Source organism: Manis pentadactyla, chromosome 12 (genome assembly GCF_030020395.1).
Source record: "Manis pentadactyla isolate mManPen7 chromosome 12, mManPen7.hap1, whole genome shotgun sequence".
Lineage (NCBI taxonomy): Eukaryota > Metazoa > Chordata > Mammalia > Pholidota > Manidae > Manis > Manis pentadactyla.
This window is the reverse complement of record NC_080030.1, coordinates 26,058,645-26,084,280: the sequence shown is the minus strand read 5'-3', so window position 1 is coordinate 26,084,280 and position 25,636 is coordinate 26,058,645. Positions and strand designations below refer to the sequence as shown.

Sequence of the window (25,636 nt, the reverse complement as noted above, 5' to 3'; positions counted from 1 at the left end):
GCATGGTCTGAAAGTCTTTCTCCTTCACCTTGTATGATTTTGATCTAGCACATACCATCTTGCTCTCTCCCTGAGATGACAGGATTGAGGTGAGGGTGGGGCCATGCATCTCATCCACATGCTCCCTGACATTGGTCCCATGAAGTCAAACTAAGTGCCTGCTTCTCAGGAGAAAGTCCACACTCTCAGGAGGGTCCTAATGCTTTTCTCGACCTGGCATCCCTGAGTTATCACCATAAATTGATCTTTGACTTCATGAATACATCCTTCTCTCTCTCTATGTCCTGCTCTCTCACCTTTACACATACTGTTTTCTTTATGTGACATCCATTCTCTTCATATCTGCCTGGAAAACATCATTAAAACCTTTCTGGTTTAGAATCACCTCTCCCAGAAAAGCCTTCTCTGATTCTCCCTTACAAACTTTTGGGTGCTCCTATTGTATCCTATCCTTCCTGCCAAGTTCACATTCCATTCTATTATAATTAAGTGACCAGTATCTTCTCCCACACCCAACAATAAACTCCAAGCTGTAGGTGTCTTGTCTCTCCTGATCACCACTTTATGACCAGCATGGAACACCAAGCCCAGAATAAGTACTCAACAAATATTTGTTGAGTGCTAAATGGATTGAGAACAAGTATAAATCCAATCTGGTAAGACAAGACTGATATTTCTGGGAAGACACCTTGAGGCATACCCTTACTGGTCCTGGTAATTGAGAAAATAGTTACAAGATCACCTTGAGGTTTCATTTTAAACTTCTGCAACTCAAAATTCAACTCTTCCAAACCATGCTATTTCACACTTTTGTCCAAGACCCTCGATGCTGTGATGATACTCCCTGGGAAGTTCCCAGGTGTCCTTGCAGTCAGGAAGATGAGGTGATTTTTTGTTGATGAGATTCTTCAGGGCCCTTTTCAGGTCCCTGCTCCTCAGGCTTTAGATGAAGGGGTTCAGCATGAGAGTGACTGCAGTGTACATCACAGCAGAGGCTTTCTCTTTCGTGGCTGTGTGTACAGATGAAGGACACAGATAGATCCCAATGGTGGTCCCATATAAGAGGGCGACCACAGAGAGGTGAGAACTGCAGGTGGAAAAGGCTTTCTGCCTGCCACCTGCAGAGGGGACCTGCAGAATGGTCATGATGATGTGGGCATAAGAAGCCAGGATGCAGAGGAAAGGTGTGGCAATCACCAGCCCAGCCACGATGAGCACAAACATCTTATCACTGAGGTGTCAGTGCAAGAAAGCCTGAGAAGTGGGGTGAGGTCACAGAAGTAATGAGTCAATTCATTGTTGCCGCAGAAAACCAGGCGTGTCATCAGGAGGATGTGAGTGAGGGAGATGAAGCAGGAAAACACCACGGGGTACTGGCCAGCAGGGTACAGAGGCGGGGGCTCATGACAGTGGTGCAGTGTAAGGGGTGGCATATAGCCACGAACCTGTCATAAGCCATCACAGCTATTAAGACACTGTCAACAATGCCAAAGAAATGGAAGAAGAACATTTGGGTCAGGCAGCAGGCATAGGAGATGGACTTGCTCTTGGTCTGGATATTCACCAGCATCTTGGGAACAGTATTGGTGTCCAGGCCAAAGTCAACCAAGGAGAGATTGGCTAAGAAGAAGTACATGGGGGTGTGGAGGTGGGCATCTGAGCTGATGGCCAGCATGATGGACAGGTTCCCCATGGCCATGACCACATACATGCAGAGGAACAGAGAAAAGAGGAGATACTCTTGCTCTGCATCATCAGAAAGCCCCATGAGGATGAATCCTGATGGACTTGTGTGGTTCCTTGCTTCCACTGGCATGATTCCCCTGGAAGTATTGAAAAAGGGAAGGTACATGAATGCTATGAACATTATTATGGAAAATTAGATGTGTTCTTACCGAATTTCCTACCTGTGCTCTTTGCAACACTAGGTTATATATGTTTTGGACCTTGAGCTCTTAATAAAGTACAGGTTTCAAGACTTACTTCAGGGGACCTTGACCAAATATTTCCATTTCAGATAAAGACTATGAGAAGATAGCATGCATGGATCTTTGCTGAAAGAACCACTAAAGGATGTGCTTCGGGCTAAAATAAACTGAATCCAGAGTAAGTGATGTCCAAGAAGCCTTGATGAATCATGAAATTGGTATATTGGTAGGATAATTTTAGACAAACTACTGAGTCTGTAAAACATAATCATTGTAAAATGTATATGCACAGGGTGAATTAAAATACTAGGCAACCACAGATAGTATAAGAGAGGTAATTATAATAAAAGTTCTATAAGTTTCTTATATTCATTTTCAGAATTGAAATATTGGATATTTTACACATTTTACATCAAGCATCAATGATAAAAGATTACATGTAATGACTAAAATAATGGATATAAAATAAACTTGAAGGTTGGTACTATGGGTATGCTAGAAATAAACAGATTTCTATCAAACCACTTGGAACAAGGAAGGTATGTGGAAGTTGATTCACACTAATTCACAAGAACTGATACTTGAAGTTTAATTAATTGTACACATGGTAACTTAAAATTGATCACTGTGTGAATACTTATACATGAGAATCACCAAATGCTGAGAACCAGGATGTGGCAGTTGGCCTACAATTAAGTTGGAAGGAGTATATTCCAAAAGATGCCTCCAATGGGACACGAACTGCATGTTTAAGAGGTTCCCTTAACAACTCACAATTTGATGATTATTAGAGAGACATACAACTCTCATACTCATGGTTTCATTCATTGCAGCTAAAGCGTACAGATTAAAATCATCCAATAGAGGACTCACACAAGGCAGAGTTCAAAAAGCAACCCAATATAGAATCTTTATTTTTGCTCCTCCCAGGCCTCATAGACTGCTTTACTTTCAATGCACTCAGAATATTGCCAATCAGGAGAGTTTTCATGAGCCTCAGAATTTTTACTAAGGCTCCATCAATAGGCATGATTGATTGCCCACATGACTCATGTCAGCCAATAAGGCATGACTCAAATCCTCCCCCAAAATCACATTATGACTTCCTGTTGGGGCCATTTCCTCCCTAAGACTATCTGGTATATCCAATCCCTACCCCAGGTCACACAGTGTATGACCCAGGATCTCCATGCAAACCAAGACCTTCTTACCAAGCATGACATTCCTGGAACTCAGAGATTACCTCCCAGAAGCTTTTAGAGTGAGGATAAATTCTTTATCACACAGGCAATCCCTCACCCACATCCTTATCTAAGACTCTTACAGCAAAAAGATTCATATGCCTAACATTTGGTGCTGCCAATATAGAATATGGATAAATTTAAATAAATGATTAATCCATCCTATAAAGTTGTCACATCCATTTTCATATTTTTCTCCTTTGATCTACGTTTATTTATATATTACACTAGAAACTCATACAAAATAATTGAGCTTAGGAAGTAATGAATGTTTTGTAAAATTCAGCTCTTACTCAGGTCAGTCATTTTCCACTACTATTACACAGCAAAGAGGCTTTACCACAATTTCCTGATACAGTTTTGTAGAATGGCAATAGACGCAACCTAAAAAATAAAACTCAAAGACAATGGGAACCTTACTAGAGTTCCACTTTGTCATGAGCAATTAATCTAGCCCACGATCATAGCGTATGACCAAAGTGTCACCCAGACCACGGCAGTCAGAGTTGCAGGCTTCCATTTGACTGGGTTTAGTTCCAAAAGCAGGACTGTTTTCTTTCAGACATCTGGTATAATTGAGTTAAGAGACAATATCAGCCTTCATGCAGGGCCTGTCCCAAGCCACCAGTGTAATACTGTATTTCCCTCACTGCCTAATCTATTTATTTATTCATTTGCCCTTAATTACTACAGGCACACCATGGACATATCACAGCTTTGGTTCCAGACAAGCAGAATAAAGCAAATATATCAATCAGACAAGTCAAATGAATGTTTTGGTTTCCCAAGACACATAGAAGTCATGTTTAGGCTATACTGTGGTCTACTAAACATGCAAAAGCATAACATCTAAAAAATGATGTACACGTCTTAATTTTAAAAAATACTCTGTTCCTGAAGACAAGTAGTGATTTTACAGCATCTTACTATGTTGATGGACAGTGACTGTGAACAGGGATGGGGGGGGGGGACTTGGTGAAGGGGGGAGCCTAGTAAACATAATTTCCTTCATGTAATTGTAGATTAATGATACCAAAATAAAATTTAAAAAAAATACTCTGTTCCTAAAAAATGCTAACTATCATGTGAGCTTTCAGGGAATGGTCATCACTGACCACTGATCCCCCCACAAACGCAATAGTAATGATAATGCTTGAAATACTGTGAGAGGTATTAAACTTTGATACAGAGACATGAGGTGAGCAAATGTTGTTGGAAATACAGCACCAATGAACTTTCTTGAGGCAAAGGGGTCATCAATCTTCAATATGTAAAAAAATGAAATATCTGCCCAGTGCAATAAAATAAAGCATGCTGAAATAAGTATGCCTGTGTTCCTCTTTTTATCCATTTATCATTTTGTTTTGCCTATCGTTCAGACCTTTGTTCTGCCACTGTGCTGGTCTGGAGGGTAGGCAGAAATCATAGCCAACCAAGTGCCTTCCCTCTGCCTGCTACCATTTATAGAGGCCAAAATTACATAAGCAGAGAAGCAGCAGCTATACTGACTACTAGGTGAAATAGCTGCATTAGTGGTAAATCCTGATTTTGCTGAAGTGCACACCCAAACTTCTGGTGTACCCAAAATTTTGAAATCTGGTTGAAGGCAAAATTCTAAATTATCATGCTCTTAGGAATTCTGCCATAAAGATTTCAAAGTATACTTACAGTTTCTTAATGAAAATGTTATCTAGAAAAGATATCTACAACCCCTTTGGTAATTGTAGCATTATTTACAAGAGCCAAGACATAGAGGTAACCTAACTGTCTATCTCTAGATGAACAGAGAAAGAAGATGTGATGCATATGCACAATGGAATATTACTCAGCCATAAAAAGAAGGAAATCTTGCCATTTGTGACGATGTGGGTGGACTTAGATGGCGTTATGTTCAGTGAAATAGGCTAGACAAAGAGAACTACCATATATATACCCATATAATTTCACTTAGATGTGGAATCTAAAACAAACAAACACACAGGAAAAAAAAACAGAAACAGACTCATAAATACAGAGAACAAACTGGTAATTGCCAGGTGGAGGAGGCCTGGCAAGTTGGTGATGGGGATTGAGAGGTATAATATGCCAGTTATAAAATAAATGTCATGGGGATGAAAGGTACAGCACAGGCAATATAGTCAATAATGTTGAAATAACTCTGCATGGTGACAGATGACAACTATGCTTATTGTGGTGAGCATTTCATATGTATATAAATGTCAAGTCACTCTGTTGTACATCTGAAACTAATAGAATATAAAATGCCAACTATGATCCATTAAAATATTTTAAAAAGTAAATAAAAGTGTTTTTACAGTCTCTTGATTAGGGGTCATGTCTGAACCTGGCACCCACTGCTTCAGAAAGGAAAAAATTAAGGCAGGATGATGTGAGGGAGAATCACATAGTCATACACCGTCCTCCTCCAAACTCACTTCTCTTGATTTCTAGGAAAGGTGGAGCAACCATTCTGGAGGAGGTATCCCTCAGACCCCTCAGGATGGAGTGAGATCATCTTTGGGAAGGTGTGTAAGCCTGCACTTCATACCTTCATGTGCCCCATTTGTTTTAGACAACTGTTTCAAATGCTATCTCTGATTCTGTACCACACTATTATCCTGAGGCTGAAAATGTGCTTCTTTGTCTGATGTGATTCAGTGGTCCAAATCAGTACACTATCTTCTGCTTCAGTACTTTTCCAGTAATTTGAACATCTTTATCTGCCACCCAGGATGTAAAGCCCAGTCCAGAGTAAGTATCTGTTCCTATCAGGGCCCATGTGGTAAGCAATTCACCTAGTGTGTGAACTTCCTTTGCCCCAAATCCAGACTTGGACTGGTGTCAGGATTTGCTATGATATTTTCCTCCACCTCCATTTGAGCTATTAAAGAAAGCAATAAAGAATTGAGTGCATGGAAACTAAGCTTGTTTCCTCTAGTTTACATTTCTGAATGCATTCTGTGATTTGGTTCCCAGAGTTTGGATCCATCACATCTAAATTTTATGAATAACTTCAACCTCCAGGGACTGATCACAACAGAGCTGCAGTGCCATGCATAGGGTGACACTGAAGCCATCCAAGAATCAATGTGGAAGGATGAGCAGATGTTTTTCCATTGAGTTCAAATCATGCTAGTGAATCCCATGGATGCAAACTGTAGAGAGTTGGTGCACTATGTAATTAAAGCAAACACAGTCCACTAGATCATCCACACGTCTGACAGCTGAAGGTTTGGGGAATCCCCTGAGGTTCAAAGATTTTCTAGGAAGACTCACTGAGAACTTTTATAGTCAGGTTTATTTTTCATTATAACTACAGGATATTTTTAAACCATCCAATATTGATTAAAAGCAGCCAGGAAGTGTGAGACATCAAAGTGGCAACATAAGGGTCCCTCTGTCCCTCTGTTCCCTGACAAAGATCAACTGTTAAAGAGCTATCTTTGAACAAAAACAGGCCTGTGAGTGCTCTAGAGACCACCTAAGAAATTGTAGCAACAGGTCCATTTGGCGAACATCAACCCATTCCTCAAGTCGGCATTGCTCAGCACCACGCCAGACCTTTCCAACCAGAAAGAGTTCCCTTAACCAGGAAATGAAGAGTGAGGTGAGTAACCAGGTTCTCCAGCCTTTTGGGGTTCCCCACACAGGACTCACTTACATCTTATCCCACCCAAACTGGAAAAGCTGAAAAGTACAGAGACAGTTGAAAAAAAGGAAGAAAAGCCATACAGTAGCAGCCACAGAGCAGGCAGGTGATCCCAGTTCCTGGAGATTTGCTCAGCCAACACACATGGCAGATTTCACCACTGAAGAAAAAACTAATGGTTAGCATGGCCTCTGCCAATTTCACCAGCTTTTGCACCACAGATATTACTGCTTGTGGAGCCCAGCCTCCACTACTCCCCTACTCCCTTACTCTCTCTCTCTCTCTCTCCCTCTCTTTCTCCTTTCTCTCCTTGGTCCTCCAAGTCCACTTACTGGGCTATCTTTCCTCTCCTTGACATCAGCACAGAGGCATGAGTCAAACTTGGTTCAGTGCCCTCCCTGGTGAGGGACAATAAGATGCTGACTCTGCCTCCAGGAGGGGACCGAGGTGGTGGCTTTAGATCTGGGAGGCAGAAGGATGCCTCATAGAGGCACAGGTAGACATACCCCTGGTACAAAGTAGAAAAGCCGGGCTGGAAGATTAATGGTAGGAACAGAGGGAATATTTACAGTTTCTGGGCCCATGAGAAATCAATTCCCAAGGCTCCTTGTTAGACAAAATGTCCAATTTTGCCTCCATTCCCAGAATATTTCAGTTTCCTATGGGGACTGGGACACGGCAGCAGGAAGTCCAAATTGACTATTCTAGGTCTTCAGGAGGCACCTTGGGACAAGTTGTATATTTACCAACTTTCCTGTCCTTGGGGAATAAGCTCCCCTGGTCTCCTAAACTCTGTCTCTCCAAGATCCAGGGCTGGTCACAGAGGAGGTTTCCATTCTTCCTTGAAGCCAGTCTTCCTCACCACTTTAGGAACCAAGAAACATCTCCCTACATTTACCCAGTGATATAACACCAAGAAACAAGACTGCTTCCAATTGCCTTCCCCTCAAGGGGGCAATTCTCTATAGAGACACCATGGTTTCCTCCTGGTTCTGCTAAGGCAGCAAGTAGAATCTCTCCCAATGCGCACACACCCTGGCTGTGCAGGACCCAGGGTTGCATCATGGGAGTCTCTACATTTGCATTTGTTGAAATTCAGTTTTATGGGTTCATTGCAAGATAATTGGATCATGTGTCCACTCAATAAACACCCATGGAACTGACTGATACATTAAGTTTCAGTTTTTAAAATCCCTTAATTTAAAAACCTATAATTAAAGACATAGTACTAGGTTGAGTCCTATGAAACTGTCAATATTCCACCATGTTTGACCAACAGAACTGGCATCTTTTGGCACATTTATGCTGTGCCCTGAGTCAGCAGGTGGGCAGGACTGGGGTATAGATACATGGGGACCAGCCTGGATTCATGGTGTGGGCCTGGCCCCTGAGCGTTTATGGGTTGGCCTGGATCCTGGCACTGGGGACCATTACTGGATGGTGGGCCTGGGGTTTGGGTGTGTGGCACTTGGCCTGGGTGTAGGGGCCAGTTCAACACTGAAGAGAGTCACAGCCTGTGTGCTTGAGACTCCACCTGGGTCTGGAGCAATGGGGTTCAACCAGAGGACAGGGTGGGCTGGGGGCATGCCTGGGCCATGGCAGCCAGGACCACAGGAGATGGCCCAGTGCCACAGTGTGCTGGCAGCCTGTGTCTGGGGGAGCCGGTCTGGATTATAGGACCACAGGGATGGGTGGGGGCTGGGACAGGCCCGGAGTCTGGGGTCAGGGCATTCAGCCAAGTGCTGGGGCAGACCTGGCAAAAGGGGAGCTTGCCTGGCCCTGAGGTGAGCCAGGAACACGGTCTGAGGTCAGTCATTTTGGATGGGGGAGCCTGTCTGGAGCCTGGGGCTGTTGGAGTCCCCCTGGTGCTGGGGTGGCTGGGGCCTGGGGCAAGGAGAACCAGCCTGACAATGGTGGGCATCTGTGCCAGCCCCAATAGTGAGGCTGGTGGTTCACTCCCTTCTCCCTCTGTCACCAGGAGGGAGTCTGTTCAGGCAGCCTGGCCTCAGGAGGGGTGGCAGAGGTGATGCAAACCTGTCTTACTTCTATGCATCCTTTCTTACTTCTGTGTTTTGCTCAGTGCTACAATCCCTCAGCTGGACTCACGAGCTCTTGGGAAGTTATTGTCCTGCCTGGATAATTGTTTCAATTGATGTTTCTGGGAGGAAATAAGTGCTAGACCCTTCCACAGTGCCATCTCACAGGTGTCACTGTACCCCACCTGGACTTTTAAAGGACCATGGAACCAATTGTCTTAAAGGTGCTGTCAGCTGTTGATTCTTCAAAACACCACCCGGAAAATGCTCTAGAAGAGGCATGCTAAGTTTATTAGATCTAATGCAGCAAGGGAGAAGCCCATCTTGACAGAATCTCAATAGTGTTCCAGAAAGGGGATATCAAGGCAGGGTATTTATAAGGTCTTAGTGCCCAGGCTGTGTGACTTCAAGTCAGGATCTGTAAGGCAGTGTGTGATGGGTGTGGGATGTGTGTGTGTGCATGCCTGTGTGTGGGGTGATGAAAATATACGACAACTAGATAGAGGTGATAGTTTTGGATACACTAAATACATTCAGAACCCTATGAATGTCTAAATAACTGTGACTGGCACACTTAGATATTACACTGCAAACATGAACAATGAACAGAAAACTATCTACATTGGAATTCATCACAAATTTAAACTTTTGTGTAATACCTGGCAACCCTAATGCATTGCCAGTGGGAATGGGAAAATGTTACAGCCACTATGGAAAACAATCTGTTGTTTCCTCAGAAAGCTAAACAGAATTATCAGATGACTGAGCAATTCTACTTTAGAGTATAACTGTACACTCTAAAGAACTTAGGGGCTCAAAGAGATATTCATGGATCAATAATGACAAGGAGATATTCATGGATCAATAATGAAAGAAGTGTTAGTCACAGCTGCCAATATGTGGAAACAACCCATGTCCATCAGCTGATGAATAGGTAAAGTGTGCACCATCCACACAATGGAATATTATTCAGCCGTGAGAAGGAATGGCATTCTGATGCATGGCACAATCTAGATGAACCTTGAAACATTATGCTGAGCAAAGTCAGCCTGACACCAGAAGGTATATATTGTACTATATGTCAAAAGGAATAAAAGCAAACCTCATTAAGGTAGAATCAGGAAGCTAGAATTTGAGCAGCAGCACTCCCCATCAATTGCAGACTCCAGCAGAGAAATGATGCACATTGCATGTCCTTTGAGAGACCCACTTGCCCAGCAATTCACCCAATGAGCAACTGTCATCACCCTGTGCTCCTGCTTCGCCACAAAACAACCCTTCTCAACTTCCTTCTCCTTTTCCATAAAATAAGGCTCATCTCCTTTGTTTATTGCACTAGACTATGGTTTTTCCCTGCCTGCATGGCCCAAATTGCAATCCTCTGCTATTCCCAAATAAATCCATTTTGCTAGTAAAAAAAATGGCTGTTTTATTTTTAAGGTAAAGAGATTCATAGACACAGAAAATTGTTTAGAAATTACTAAGTTTGGAGGGAGGGGAAATTGGCAGTACTGTCTTGGTAGTTACAAAGTTTCTATTGGGGGATGCAAAAGATTTGGGAAAAAGAGCACCAGAGTTGCAATAGCAGGAAGGTACCTAACACCATTGAATTAAAAACATTAATGGTTAATGTTTAATTTTTCATGAGGGAAATTTTACCTACCCTGAACCTCCCCCAAACATGCATTAACCATGAACCCTTCCAGCACTTGAAATGTGGCATGACTCATAACCTAATCTTCTACTCATGAGATTTATGGAGTTCAACCTCTGGGAAGAACTCTTCATCAAGTTAGGCCTATGTCACTGAAGCAAAGGGGGACTGAAGGTCAGGAAGGTCTGTGGGTTGTGACCCTGGTGACATCAAGTGACAGGTTCTGCTACAGACTATGGGAAAGATTTGAATGGCAGAAGTACATTGTCAAAAGAAAAGACAAATTGTTTAATTTGTCAAATGTTTCCTGTCAAATAGCATTAGCTGTAGGATCTTATGAAAGCCCCACATCAACAGATGCAGCACCCTGCCAGGTTATTCAGAGAACCTGCCTCGCTGATTGTCAAATGCACACAGAAGAATAAGGGTTCTCAACTGTCAACATGCTCATGAGAAGAAAAGGGTGGAGAAAATGGCATTACTAGATAATAATCTTTCCTATAAAATGATAAATTGTGTTATACTTCCAATAGTTTGGTAGCATGTCCATAGAGAAGAATTATACCTCTTTTTTTTAATAACAGAAGACTTCTTCAGCTTGAGTTCATATATCTCAAAATCAACTTAAAAAAGTGAGATAACCTAACCATACCAATACGGTGTAAGACAAAACTGAGTATAGTGGTGATACTAGCTTCCTGTTCACAGAGTCAAAGAATGAACTTTGCAAATGCTCAAGGTAAGAAAGCAGGAGAAAAAGGCTTTTTTTTCAGAGAAAGCATAAATACATAACTTTCAGTGCACACTGGGAGGAGACAAGAGTGCCCATGTCTGGTCTTTGTCTAGGGCTCTATAGCAGAGTTTCTAATTTCTATGGGTCCCCACTGGAATGCTGTCCATTGTTTCGATGAATCTCTTTGAAAGTTGTCTATATCACCAAATTTAGCATGCTCGTGCCTATCTGCCATCAAAATGAAAGAAAATGCCAGGACATTCACACTGCAAGCATCATCTTTTTGCACATTCCTGAGACTCTCAGTAAGCATCCTGTTTTTGTCCTTTCCTGAGGCCCTTATCCTGCTCTAACTGGACAGGATATGTCCCCTGTCTTTTCCCTGTCTAGTGGGTTCTGATATCATTCTGGGAAACAGTTTAATAGAAATATGTCTCAATAATGACCAGATTGGGGTAAGAAAGTCCAGCTCCCTTCCTGTCAGGAGGCCTAAATCTGGGACAAGATCTACACAGTCCTGACAACTGGATAAGGCAGAAGCTAATTCCCACCTAGGACCATGGCCTCGCTTACATACTCTTGCTACCCTAACCACCATCTTCCATTTTATTTTGAGAATGTTCTCCCCAGAACACTGTAACAGCATCCCAGGGCCCAGGTATGGAACATGGCCCAGAACTGAGTTTAGACAGCTGAAATTATTTGTCAATCATCCCAGAGTGAGACAAAGAGCAAAATCATATTTCAAGCCTAAGTTGACAGGCCCCTAGCCATCATGTTTTCTAGTCATTTTACAGAATCTTAGTAACTGAAAAGTTAGAGACTCTGAAACACCAGAAGGCCTTTCTCTTCGACTCATTCTAGACCTGACTCAGATAGGATGACAAAATAATTAAAGGAGAGATATCCTCCTGATGAGTTTCCTAAAGGCCCCCTTCATGTCCCTGTTCCTCAGGCTGAAGATGAAGGGGTTCATCATTTGTGGGACCACAGTGTACATCACTGAGGCTGCTGCAGCCTTTCTGGAAGAGCCAGCAACTGCAGAATTAATGTACACACTCACACCTGTTGCATAGAACAAGGAAACAACTGAGAGGTGAGACCCACAGGTGGAAAAGGCTTTATACCTTCCCCCTGCTGAGGGCATTTGCAAAACAGAGGAGACAATTTGAGCATAAGAATAAATGATCCCAGAGAAAACACCCACAAATAGGCTAAACATAACAAATATCACAAAGTTATTGATGAGAGTATCAGAGCAGGCCAGCTTGATGACCTGAGCAAGTTCACAGAAGAAGTGGGGGACTTCCCTGTTTGTGCAGAAGGACAGCCGCAAGACCATCAGACTATGGAGCAGGGCGTCCACGATGCTGAGGAGCAGAGAGAGTAGAATCAGCTGAACACAGAGTTGGGGGTTCATGATGACCGTGTACATCAGGGGGTGACAGATGGCCACATAGCGGTCATAGGCCATTGCTGCAAGGAGACAGCTTTCAAAACCAATAAAAACCAGGACAAAGCAGATCTGGGTGAGGCAGCCTGTGTAACTGATGTGCTGATTCTGGGCTTGGATGTTCACCAGCATCTTGGGGATGGTGGTTGTGCTTAAACAGATGTCACCCAGGGACAGGTGGGAGAGGAAGAAGTACATGGGGGTGTGGAGGTGAGGGTCGGAGATGACGGCCAGGATGATGAGCAGGTTCCCCAGGATGGTGACCAGGTACAAGGACAAAAAGACCCCAAAAAGGAGTGGCTGCATTTCTGGATCCTGTATCAGTCCAAGGAGGAGGAATTCTGTAACATCTGTGTGATTTCTGGGATCCATGTAGTTAATGAACCTATAGAAAATATTGGGTGACAAGAAAATAAAACACATGGTCTGTTTATCAGCCACATCACCTGGGCATTTGTTAGAAATGCCAATCCTTGGGTCCTGCTCTGTCTTATTGATGATATATCCCAGGGCTGGTGCCCAGCAACATGTTTTAAAAATCCCTGCAGATAACGCTGACCTACGCTAATGACTGAGAACTGTTATCCTAGAAACACACTCGTGCATCCCATCAACCCCAGGTAATACAAAAATCTTTTCCTCTCCTTTTATCTCTCTCTATCCTTCTTCTCTCCCTCCTTCTCTACCCTCTTCTTCTTCAATCAGCCCACATTTCATTGAGAATGACTGTCTGACACACTTCAGCAAGTCCTGGGAGCAGAATAAAGACCACTTGGGTTTATTCCCTCAGGATATTCCACACCTCCAGGCAATCAGAAAGATGAGAATGAAATTACGGAATCTGTCTCATCTTCAGGATCATCTTCCCTTAATGTGAGAGACATTATATGATAAAAAAAAACCCAGCTGCATGGGGAAGGATGAAATGCATAAGACACTGAATAGACAGATATGAAGAGTGACATTGTGTGCTGGGAACACACAGATGCATAAGAGAGCACCAGTGCCAGGCATCCTAACAGGCTTGTCCTGTGCACCCGAGTTTCTCCGACTCCTGAGGAGAGAAGATCAGAGGACTGGTCTTTGGTATAATATGTAGACTCAGACACTGTGACTTTAATCCAGGCTCCTGCACTTGTATCGGAGCTGGGAAAACTTTTTAACTGCGAAGAAAGAATCCCAGCATGGAACTTTCATAATGATAAAGAGTGTATAGATTAGACCCACCAGCACATGGGACCACAAAAGGGACCCACATACTGACATTTCCTATTGTGACATTTTTTCCTCATTAACCATAGCACCTGGCTTGTTCCCTTCCTAAGATGGACCTGTTGTTGAATGAAGAGCAAGAAGAGGACATGCCTAGGGTGATAAGTACACATTTCAGGGATGGGTTGATGGACTGAAAGTTCTTCCAGGAATATTGGTCATGTACAAGGAAAGAAAGGAAATATCAACATATCAATTTGGCATGGACATAAAAACACGAAAATGAATTAAATAGTAAAATAAACACGATACATGAATCAATACAAACAATGAAAACTTACAGTAGAAAAAATAGTTTGATAGAAAGTCTACGGCATGCATTTTAAATATGTTTAAAATGACTTTGGTGTGTTTCTTTGAGTGATTACTCAAGCATTAAAAATTACAGAAAATGGTGGTTAATGACTGAGTTCCCTCCAGCCAACATTAGCAAATTCACACTCTTCCCCATACTTTGAAGAGGAATTTTTATTGCAGTGAACATGAGGTATATCTGAAGACCCACATAAAGGTTTGTACAATTTGGGTTCCTTTCCTTCCCAGCAGGAAACACTGCACTGGCTTGATATCCATTATCCACCTGCACTTTTTCTTATATTAGGTACTACTCTCACAAAACCAACTGTATTGTTCTTGCTTTTTAAAGAGGTGTGCATGCACAGAATCATTCTCTGCCTGTATTTACAATTGGCTTTCCTTCTAAACATACATTTATTGATGCTCAGCCTACCTCACTCTTTTTAACTACTGTGGATTATTCTATATTGTACATCCTGACTCAGGACTCCATTTCCCAGCTGAGGATATTATAATATTGTCATCAGAATAAACAATATGTAATTTAAAAATATATATCACAGTAGTATTTAGTAATGTATATAATTATTGCATTGCTATGTTCTACATATGAAACCCACATAATATTGTATATCAACTGTATTCAAACTAAACAAACATATATATATAAACACAATATGAAAGCATGCCCGAGGAATACCATCACATTGCTGCTGACTGTGGATGGAGTCAGGAATGAAAAGGAAGTTGAAAGGGGTGCTTTTTGTATTTCTAAAAATTTGTTGATTAAAAAGCATAGGCATGAAGCTGGTAATAGCAGAATGCCAATGTCTGGTAATTCTGCAAAGGGGCTAACAGTGGCATTCCCAATAGATTTTGCTGCTCTTATAGTGCAAAATAATGCAGAGGGACTAGCAGACAAAGGAGGCAGCCTGATCTGTGGGTCTGGGTGTGCTCTCCTCCTGCTCAGACCTCACAGTCAGGCAGCCAACATGACGCCAGCTCTTCTTGTGGGTGGACATATGTGGCTTCAGGTGAAGCCGATCAGCTTAGGCAGGAGCACTCCTGGCAGCTTGTCAAGATGCATGTTTCCTAAATCCTGACCTCATATCAGAGCATTGTCTAGTGGACATTATGTTACCTGGGTGGCATCATTGTGGGATGATGCTTGACATGCTTCCTGGAAACTGAATAATGGAGACATAAGGATTGCCTTTGCAAAGGGCAGAAGACCCAGTGAAATCCTGGGTTTCTGGGCAAGAGGGACCATAGCAGGGAGATGGCTCAGCTGTTGCTTCCTGGATGGGCAGCGCTGTTGAGTGAGGTGGTCACAGACCCACTATTTGCAGCCTCTGCATCCCTGGGGGCTCAACATCCAAAGCTCCTCATTAGACATACTTCATTATTATTTAGGTCCCAGGACAGTGCAAACCCTTAAAGACCAAGACTCTAGAAGGAAGGCAATTGGGATGCCTGCTTCCTTACACTGTGAGGCCAGGTGTTTACCATGTTTACCATCCTTTTCTCTCTTCCCATTGCACACACCCTGTCATGTGGAAAGTTCAGCCTTCTCAAATTGGACCCAGTCTGTGTGTTTCTGTAGAAGCTATGGTATCTAATCCAGTTAGTGATTTGAGGAAACTGATTCTAAACTTCAGTGCAAAAACATAGTTTATATTTTGTGTAAAAAATACATTTTAAAATATACCTAAGTAATGGTAAAATGCACTCAAATGTTTCATTCAAGATCCCCTGAAAGTTCCCTAAGTATTTTTTATTTCTTTTTAATTTTAATTAATTTCTATTTATTTTTTATTTTGGTATCATTAATCTACAATTACATGAGTGACATTATGGTTACTAGACTTCCACCATCACCAAGTCCCCCTAACATACCCCATTACAGTCACTATCCATCAGAGTAGTAAAATGCTATAGAGTCACTACTTGTCTTCTCTGTGCTGTACAGCCTTCCCTGTGCCCTCCCCTACATTATGTCTACTAATCGTAATGCCCCTTTTCCCTCCTTGTTCCTCCCTCCCACCTCCCCATTACCTTTCCCTTTGGTAATGGTTAGTTAATTCTTGGTTTCTGTGAGTTTGCTGCTGTTATGTTCCTTCAGTTTTATTCTTTGTACTTACACTTCATAAATGAGTGAAATTATTTGATACTTGTCTTTTTCCACCTAACTTATTTCACTGAGCAAAATACTCTCCAGCTCCATCCATGCTTTTGCAAATGGTAGGATTTGTTTTCTTCTTATGGCTGAATAATATTCCATTGTGTACATGTACCACATCTTCTTTATCCATTCACCTGCTGATGGACCCATAGGTTACTTCAATTTATTGGCTATTGTAAATAGTGCTACAATAAACATAGGGGTGCATATGTCTCTTTCAAACTGGGCTGCTGCATTCTTAGGGTAAATTCCTAGGAGTGGAATTCCTGGGTCAAATGGTATTTCTATTTTGACTTTTTTGAGGAAACTCCATACTGCATTCCACACTGGTTGAACTAGTTTACATTTTCACCAACAGTGTAGGAGGGTTCTCCTTTCTCCACAACCTTGCCAACATGTGTTGTTGACTGTCTTTTGGATGGTGATGATCCTTACTGGTGTGAGGTGATATATCATTTTGGTTTTAATTTGCATTTCTTTGATGACTAGCGATGTGGAGTATCTTTTCATGTGTCTGTTGGCCATCTGAATTTCTTCTTTAGAGATCTGTCTGTTCAGTGACTCTGCCCATTTTTTAATTGGATTATTCTCCATTTGTTTGTTGAGGTGAGTGAGCTCTTTATGTATTTTGGATGTCAGCCCTTTATTGGATCTGTCATTTATGAATATATTCTCCCATACTGTAGGACACCTTTTTGATCTATTGATGGTGTCCTTTGTTGTACAGAAGATTTTCAGCTTGATATTGTCCCAGTTGTTCATCTTTGCATTTCTTTCCCTTGCCTGGGGACATATGCTCATGAAGAAGTTGATCATATTTATGTCTGAGAGATTTTGTCTGTTTTATGGTTTCATGATATACATTCAGGTTTTTGGTCCATTTTGAATTTACTTTTGTGTATGGGGTTAGACAATGATCCAGTTTCATTCTCTTACATGTAGCTGTCCAGTTATGCCAACACCAGGTGTTGAAGAGGCTGTCCTTTCCCCATTGTATATCCATGACTCCTTTATCATATATTAATTGACTGTATATGTTTATGTTAATATCTGGACCCTGTATTCTTTCTGTTCCACTGGTCTGTGGATCTTTTCTTGGGCCAGTAAAAAATTGTCTTGGTTACTGTTGCTTTGTAGTACAGCTTTTAATTGGGAACCAAGATGCCCTTGCTTTATTCTTCCTTCTCAGGACTGCTTTGGCTATTCGGGGTCTTTTATGATTCCATATGAATTTTAGAACTATTAGTTCCAGTTCGTTAAGGATGCTGTTGGTATTTTAATAGTGATTGCATAGAATCTGTAGATTGCTTTAGGCAGGATGGCCATTTTGACAATATTAATTCTTCCTAGCCAAGACATGAGATGAATTTACATTTGTTAGTGTCCTCTTTAATTTCTCTGAGAAGTGTTCTGTAGTTTTCAGAGTATAGTTCTTTCACTTCCTTGGTAAGGTTTACTTCTAGGTATTTGTTCTTTTTGATGCCATTGTGAATTAAATTATTTTCTTGACTTCTCTTTCTGCTAGTTCATCGTTAGTGTATAGGAAAGCAACAGATTTCTGTGTATTAATTTTGTATTCTGTAACTTTGCTGAATTGAGATATTAGTTCTCCTAGTTGTGGACTGGAGTCTTCAGGGTATTTTATGTACAATATCATGTCATCTGCAAATAGTGGCAGTTTGACATCTTCTTTACCAATCTGAATGCCTTTTATTCCTTTGTTTTGTCTGATTGCTGTGGCTAGTACTTCTAGTACTATGATGAATAACAGTGGGCAGAGTGTGCATCCCTGTCTTGTTCCCGTTCTTAGAGGAAGAACTTTCAGCTTCTCATTGTTAAGTATGATGTTGGCTGTGGGTTTGTCATTTATGGCCTTTATTTTGTTGAAGTACGTGCCCTCTTTAAACATTTTGTTAAGAGATTTAATCATGAATGGATGTAGAATTTTGTCAAATGCTTTTTCAGCATCTATGGAGATGATCATGTGTTTTTTGTCCTTCTTTTTGCTGATGTGGTGGATGATACTGATTGATTTTCGAATGTTGTAACATCCTTGTATCCCTGAGATGAATTCCATTGATCATGGTGTATGATCATCTTGATGTATTTTTGAATTTGGTTTGCTAATATTTTATTGAGTATTTTTGCATCTATGTTCATCAGGAATACTGGTCCGTAATTTTCTTTTATGGTGGAGTCTTTGCCAGGTTTTGGTATTAGAGTGATGCTGGCTTCACAGAATGAGTTTGGAAGTATTCCCTTATCTTCTATTTTTTGGAAAACTTTAAGGAGAATGGGTATTATGACTTCTCTATATGTTTGGTAAAATTAAGCAGTGTCTCCATCTGACCTGGGGGTTTTGTTCTTGGATAGTTTTGTGATTTCCATTTCAATTTCATTCCTGGTATTTGTTTCACATATGTAGGTGCATCTGTGTTGGGTGCATAGATATTTATAATGGTTATATCCTCTTATTGGGCTGCCCCCTTTACTATTATGTAATTGCCTTTATCTCTTGTTACTTTCTTATTTTGACGTCTATTTTGTCTTTTACAGATACTTCAACACATTCTTTATTCTCTCCATTGTTTTCATGAAATATCTTTTTCCATCCCTTCACTTTTAGTCTGTGTATATCTTCGGGTTTGAGGTGAGTCTCTTGTAAGCAAATATAGATGGATCTTGCTTTTTTATCCATTCTATTACTCTGTGTCTTTTGATTGGTGCATTCAGTCTATTTACATTTAGGGTGATCATCGAAAGGTATGTACTTCTTCCCATTGTAGGCTTTTGATTCATGGTTATGAAAGGTTCAAGGGTAGCTTGTTTACTATCTAACCATCTAAATTAACTCACTTACGAAGGTTTTATAAACACAGTCTGGTGATTCCTTCTTTATCTCTCTTCTTATTCTTCCTCCTCTATTCTTTACATGTTATGTGTTTAATTCTGTACTCTTTTGTGTTTCTTTTGACTGTTTTTGTGGATAGTTGATTTTGATTTTTGCCTTTAGTTAGTATTTGATTGGTCTCTTTCTTTACTGTGTTTTTATTTTCTCTGGTGACATCTATTTAGCCTTAGCAGTGCTTCCATCTAGAGCAGTCCCTTTAAAATTCTCCATAGAGGTGGTTCATGGGTGGCATGAAAAGTTCTCTCAACTTTTGCTTATCTGGAAATTGTTTAATCCCTCCATCAAATTTAAATGATAATTGTGCTGGATACAATATTCTTGGTTCAAGGCCCTTCTGTTTCATTGCATTAAATATATCAAGCTATTCTCTTCAGAACTGTAAGGTTTCTGTTGAGAAGTCTGATGATAACCTGATGGGTTTTCCTTTGTAGTGATCTTTTACCTCTCTGGCTGCCTTTAATACTCTGTCCTTGTCTTTCATCTTTGCCATTTTAATTATTGTGTGTCTTGGTTCTGTCCTTCTTGGGTCCCTTGTGCTGGGACATCTGTGTGCTTCCATGGTTTGAGAGACTATTTCCTTCCATAGCTTGGGGAAGTTTTCAGCAATTATTTATTCAAAGACACTTTCTATTCCTTTGTCTCTATCTTATTCTTCTGGTACCACTATAATGTGAATATTGTTCTGCTTGGATTGGTCACACAGTTCTCTTAATATTCTTTCATTCCTCGAGAACCTTTTATCTCTCTCTGCGTCATGCTCTGTGTTCCTGTTTTATGATTTCTATTCCATTAACAGTATCTTGCACCTAATCCAATCTGCACTTAAGTCCTTCCATAGATGTTTCATTTCTATTATCTCCCAGTGGACCTTATCTCTTAGCTCTTATATATTTTTCTACAGGACTATCAGCATGGTTATGACTTTTACTTTGAATTCTTTTTCAGGAAGATTGGTCATATCTACCTCACCAGGCACTCTCTTTGGGGTTGTCTGAGTGATTTTTGATTGGTCCTGATTATTCTGCCTTTTCATGGCGATAAAACTGGTTGCAGGCATTTGGCACATATATCAGCTGGGAGAACCCAGTCCCTTTCTGCTTGCTGCTTGCGTTGCCCTTCTCCACTGCCTTTGCCAGTTACCCACACACCAGGAGCAGACTCTGGGACAATCTCCTGAGCTTCCATCAGCAGTGCCGCCCTCAGTCTAGCCTAGAGCACTGTGCAGGGTTACAGCCACACCAGGTGTGATCTCTTGTGAGAGCCATGCCCCTTCATGCCTTCTGGACCTTGCTCTTGCTCCCCCTGCCTGTGCCGGTTACCCGCCCAATGGAAATAGGCTCTGGAAGAATATCCTGAACTGCTGTGGACAGGGACACCCTCAGGCTAGCCTAAAGCACTGCACGGGGTCATAGCCACACAGGGTGTGTTCTCTTGTGAGAACCACACCCCTTCATGTGTTCTGGACCTTGTTCCATGTTCCCTGACTCTTAATCTTCATTCTATTTCAAACTTCACTTCTGATGTACAATTTTTAAACATTTTTCTGACTGTCATCAATGCAGATAGATCTGAGATTTTTGAACACCTTTCCTATTTCATCTCAATAGGTTCAGGGCACTTTTTTACTTCATAGAATCATGAGTTGAAATTATGACACTTCATCTTTGATAGAGTTATGAGAAACTACAATTTCTTGGGCAAAGCACTTGTCTTCTGGGAGATCTGTACTCTCAGTGGAGTGAATAATATTTCAACCTTAAATTATAGGTAAGCATGTTACTCCATATTATTTTTCATTACAAATATTTCATCATTAATGAATTCACTGTTTTCTTGCACTGTTAAATTATTTTTTTTATTTTAACTTTTTAGAAGACCTTGTGTTGAAAACAATATGGCATTTCCTCAAAAAATTAAATGTAGAATTACCTTATGATATAATAATTCCACTTCTAGATGTATTCCCCAAAGAATGGAAGCAAGTACTTGAACAGACATTTGTACACCCATGTTCATGGCAGCATTATTCACAGTGGCTACACAGTAGAAGCAGTCCAACTGCCTATCAACTGATGAATGGATGAACAAAATATGGTACACACAATGGGAGTTTATTGAGCCTAAAATGAAGGAATTTCTGACACTCGCTGCAGCATGGATGAACTTTGAAGATATTCTGCTTAGTAAACTAAGTCACAAGGTGATACATAGTTTCTGATTCTACTTCCAAGGGTAGTGAAATTCAGTCACAGAAATTAGAATGAGATTGCCAAGGTCTGGGGACGAGGAGCAGGGTGGACTGTCAATAAGTACTGACTTCAGTTTGGGAGATGAAGAATTGTATGGATGGATGGTGGTGAGGGAAACACAGCAATGTGAGTGTGATTAATGCCACTGACCTGGACACTTACAACTGATTACAGTGGTAAAAGAGCCTGAAGAGTGAAAGCAATCTTGAGAGAAACAAAGCTGGAGGCATCATGATTCCTATTCTCAAAATCTTTTACAAAGCTAGAGTAATGAAAGCAGAATAGTCCTGAAATAGGAACTGACTCATAGACCAATGGAACCGAAGCAGGAGCCCAGAGATAAACTCACATGTACATGACCAACCAGTGTTTGACAAGGGCACTGAGATTGCTCAGTGGGTTCAGGATTGTCTCTTCAATAAATGGTTTAGGGAAACCTGGGTCACCATATGCAATGAAATGAGATTGGATCACTATCTTACACCCACCACATAAATTATATTAAGGTGGACTAAAGACATCATGAGACCTGAGACCATAGAATTATAAAAGAACATGCAGGGATGTTTATTTCATCTTGTTCTTGGCAATGATTGTTTGGATATAACACCAAAAGCACCTAAAGCCCCATTGTCTTATGGGACAAGTAAGAGTCAAACTCATGTGATGTGAATCACCAGGTTGTACACCCAAAACCAGTATAATATTGTGTATCAGCTCTATTTCAATAAATATTGAGTAAACAGATAAATAAGTAACCAAACTCATAGAAACAGTAGAGTTGGTGGTTACAAAGGAGCTGGAGGAAGTAATGAGATGCTCACCATAGAGCACCACCTTCCAGGTATAGGATTAGTTTATGAGGATCTCATGTGCACCATGATGGTTTTATGCTATGTTATTGGTATTTTGGGCTCTTGAATATTGCTAAGGGGATAGAACTGATGTGGTCTCAAATATTTCTCTAAAAAAGAAAATTTTTCTTCAAAAGAGGTCATTGTGAGAGCTTAGAGATTTTAGCTGATGCTATGGTGGTAATAATTTTGCTAAACCTAAATATATCACAGCAACACATTGTACCCCTCAATCTTACACATTTTTAAGTGTCAATTCTATCATAATAATGGGGGGAGGAAAGGATCAAATAATGGCTGCATGAATCCAATTTGTGACACCTCAGTTACATTACATCTTCCCTTTCTCTGGGTGCTTTCTGCTTCTGTCTTTCTCAAAAGGATACGTATCGTTCTATTTAGTGCTGAACCCAGATAGTCTGGGAGAAGCTCATCCTCCACAAAGACTCTAATTTAAAGTAAATACACTCACCCTTTCAACATAGAACAATAATTTACTGGAAATAGGATGTGGACAAGTAGGATGTGATGAGGGTCACTACTCAACATTGCAGAGTTATCTTCTAGGTGACTCCATGGAAAATTCTCTAATCACATGACTCAGAGAAGGACAGTCAGTTTTTTGTTCCTGGCATCATGTCTTCACATGTTTCTCCATTTGGTGCCACCACCTGGTGACCCTTAGCAGAACCAGTCTTAGAAGAAGACAACACATGAAGGACTGAATGGATCCCTGCTCCCCAAGTCTTAGACATTTCCCACCTCTGAAGTCCCTGTAAGGAGAGATAAGTCTCTTATAGTTGGGTCATATTAGAGATAGAGATACTTTTTCTAACCAGAACTGAAGAATTCTACTGATGAAGTTTAAATATCTCCCAATCATGTAAACCCACTGAGATAATTTAACTATGTAATTTTCATATATAATGAAACTGAGTATGGTAGATGCCATTGTTCTTCATAAAGAGTCAGTTTACCAGTGATCAGTCTAATTCATTTCTAAATAGGTATGTGAGGAGTCAGCTCCCTTACTCCACTATAATCCTGTAGGTGTCATTGGATGACCCACCATGGTTCAGGTGGAAGCCGGTCTCTACCTATGACCACAGCCTTCTTTCAATACTTTCACTTTCCTATGTAATTTTAGCAATATTCCTTCTTCTATGAGTGATCAAGAAAAAAACACTAGAACCTTTGCCTCAGGCTCTTCTTCCATAGAACTGGAGCAAAGCACTTAAATTTAGAAAACAGAAATCAAGTGTAAAATATCATACAGATAGACAGAAAGCAAAATCAGGTGTCAACCACAAGTGAAATGTCCTTGGCCATTCACTATTGTAGACAAATTTTAAAATTTGGTATAAATCAGTTACTATGGCTCCCTCGTGGTTCTATCAATTTCCCTCATTTTAGAAACTTGATTCTAGAGTAGATGGCATAAAAACAGAGGGAAGATAATCCTCTGACGAGTTTCCTCAAGGCCTCCTTCATGTCCCTGTTCCTCAGGCTGTAGATGAAAGGGCTCATCATTTGAGGAACCACAATGTACATCACTGAAGCCACTGCCATCTTCCTGGAAAACTCAGTGATGACAGAACTAATGTACACACAAAGCACAGTCCCGTAGAACAAGGAAACAATGCACAGATGAGACCCACAGGTGGAAAAAGCTTTCATCTTTCCTTCTCTTGATGGCATTCTTAAAACAGAGAAGACAATTTTAGCATAAGAGAATGCTATCCCAGAGACGGGAAGAGCCCCAAAGAAGCCAGCAACAAAATAAATCACAATTTTATTGATGAAGGTATCAGAACACGCCAACTTAATGTTCTGAGCAAGTTCACAGAAAAAGTTGGGGATTTCCAGGTTTGTGCAGAAAGAGAGTCATGACACCATTAGACTAAGGAGCAGGGCCACCACAGTGCTAAGGAGCACAGAGAGAAGAATCAGCAGAACACAGAGCCAGGAGTTCATGATGACCGTTTACCTCAGCGGGTGATAGATGGCCACATAGCAGTCATAGGCCATTGCTGCAAGAAGACAGCTTTCAAATCCACCAAAACCCAGGACAAAGCCAATCTGGGTAAGGCAGCCTGCGTAACTGATATGCTGATTCTGTGCTTGGATATTCAATAACATCTTGGGGATTGTGGATGTGCTTATACAGATGTCCGTAAATGACAGGCTGGAGAGGAAGAAGTACATGAGGGTGTGGAGGTGGGGGTCAGAGCTGACAGCCAGAATGATGAGCATGTTTCCCAGGATGGTGACCAGGTACAAGGACAGGAAGAGCCCAAAGAGGAGGGGCTGAAGTTATGGATCCTTTGTCAATCCCAGAAGAAGAAATTCTGAAACATCTGAGTGATTTCTGGGTTCCATGTTTTTAAGGAATCTGATGGGAATACACAGTGAAAACAAAAAATATATAAATGGTCCCCAGATGAGCACCAGCAGCAATGCAAAGGATGTTGTGAGAAATGCTAATTCTTCATGCCACTACTGGCTTAGTGCTCAGAAACTTTGGGGTGAAGACCAGGAATCTAAGTTGACCAAATGTTCCAATTGGTTTCACGTATGCTAAAGTTTGACAAGTGATTAAATAAAAACAAAGAAAACTCTGTATATTGTGAAACCAGGTGAATATTCACCTTTCCTTCTGCTAATTTCTGCCTCCATCCCCATCTCTCACCTCCCTCCACTCCTTTATGTCCCTAATTTTTATTAATTACCACCTCCATTTCACACCCCTCTTAAGTGCTGAACTGAAGAAACTGTAACACATGACATAGTCTTTCCTGCAGAAATATTTATTTCCTCAAAGAGAATGATGAAAATGAAGTTCTCCAAGCTCTCGTGCAGAGTAGGGTACCCAAACATTGGCATGCCTCAGAGTCCCCTGAAAGGCTTGCTAAATCGCAATGTGTTAGAACACATTGTCACTAGGCTTATCCACGGGCAAACAGGGAAGGTGAGGTTACATCAGGGACACAAAGTGCACAGTGCATGTCAAAGACTCGGTCTTATCTTAGATCATCTGACTGCTGAGCTGACTCTGTTGAATGATCATTGTTAATGCCTCTGCATGATACTGCATTGGCATTCCTAAACCAACACTTCAGATTTCATAATTTCCCTAAAAAATTATGGTTTTTCATCCTGAGCCATGCCCCAAACCTT

General features: G+C 41.1%; 1 protein-coding gene and 2 pseudogenes across 1 annotated transcript; all 3 read right to left on the bottom strand.

The window, feature by feature from the left end:
- Positions 1-771: 771 nt before the first annotated feature.
- LOC118924323 (olfactory receptor 24-like) lies at positions 772-1,816 on the bottom strand (annotated as a pseudogene).
- Positions 1,817-12,133: 10,317 nt separating this feature from the next.
- LOC130679920 (olfactory receptor 7G2-like) lies at positions 12,134-13,066 on the bottom strand. The gene has a single exon (XM_057489519.1). It carries the CDS (start codon positions 13,064-13,066, stop codon positions 12,134-12,136), a length of 933 nt encoding a protein of 310 aa, XP_057345502.1.
- Positions 13,067-23,863: 10,797 nt separating this feature from the next.
- On the bottom strand, positions 23,864-24,712 carry LOC130679789 (olfactory receptor 7G2-like; annotated as a pseudogene).
- Between the last annotated feature and the right edge of the window lie 924 nt (positions 24,713-25,636).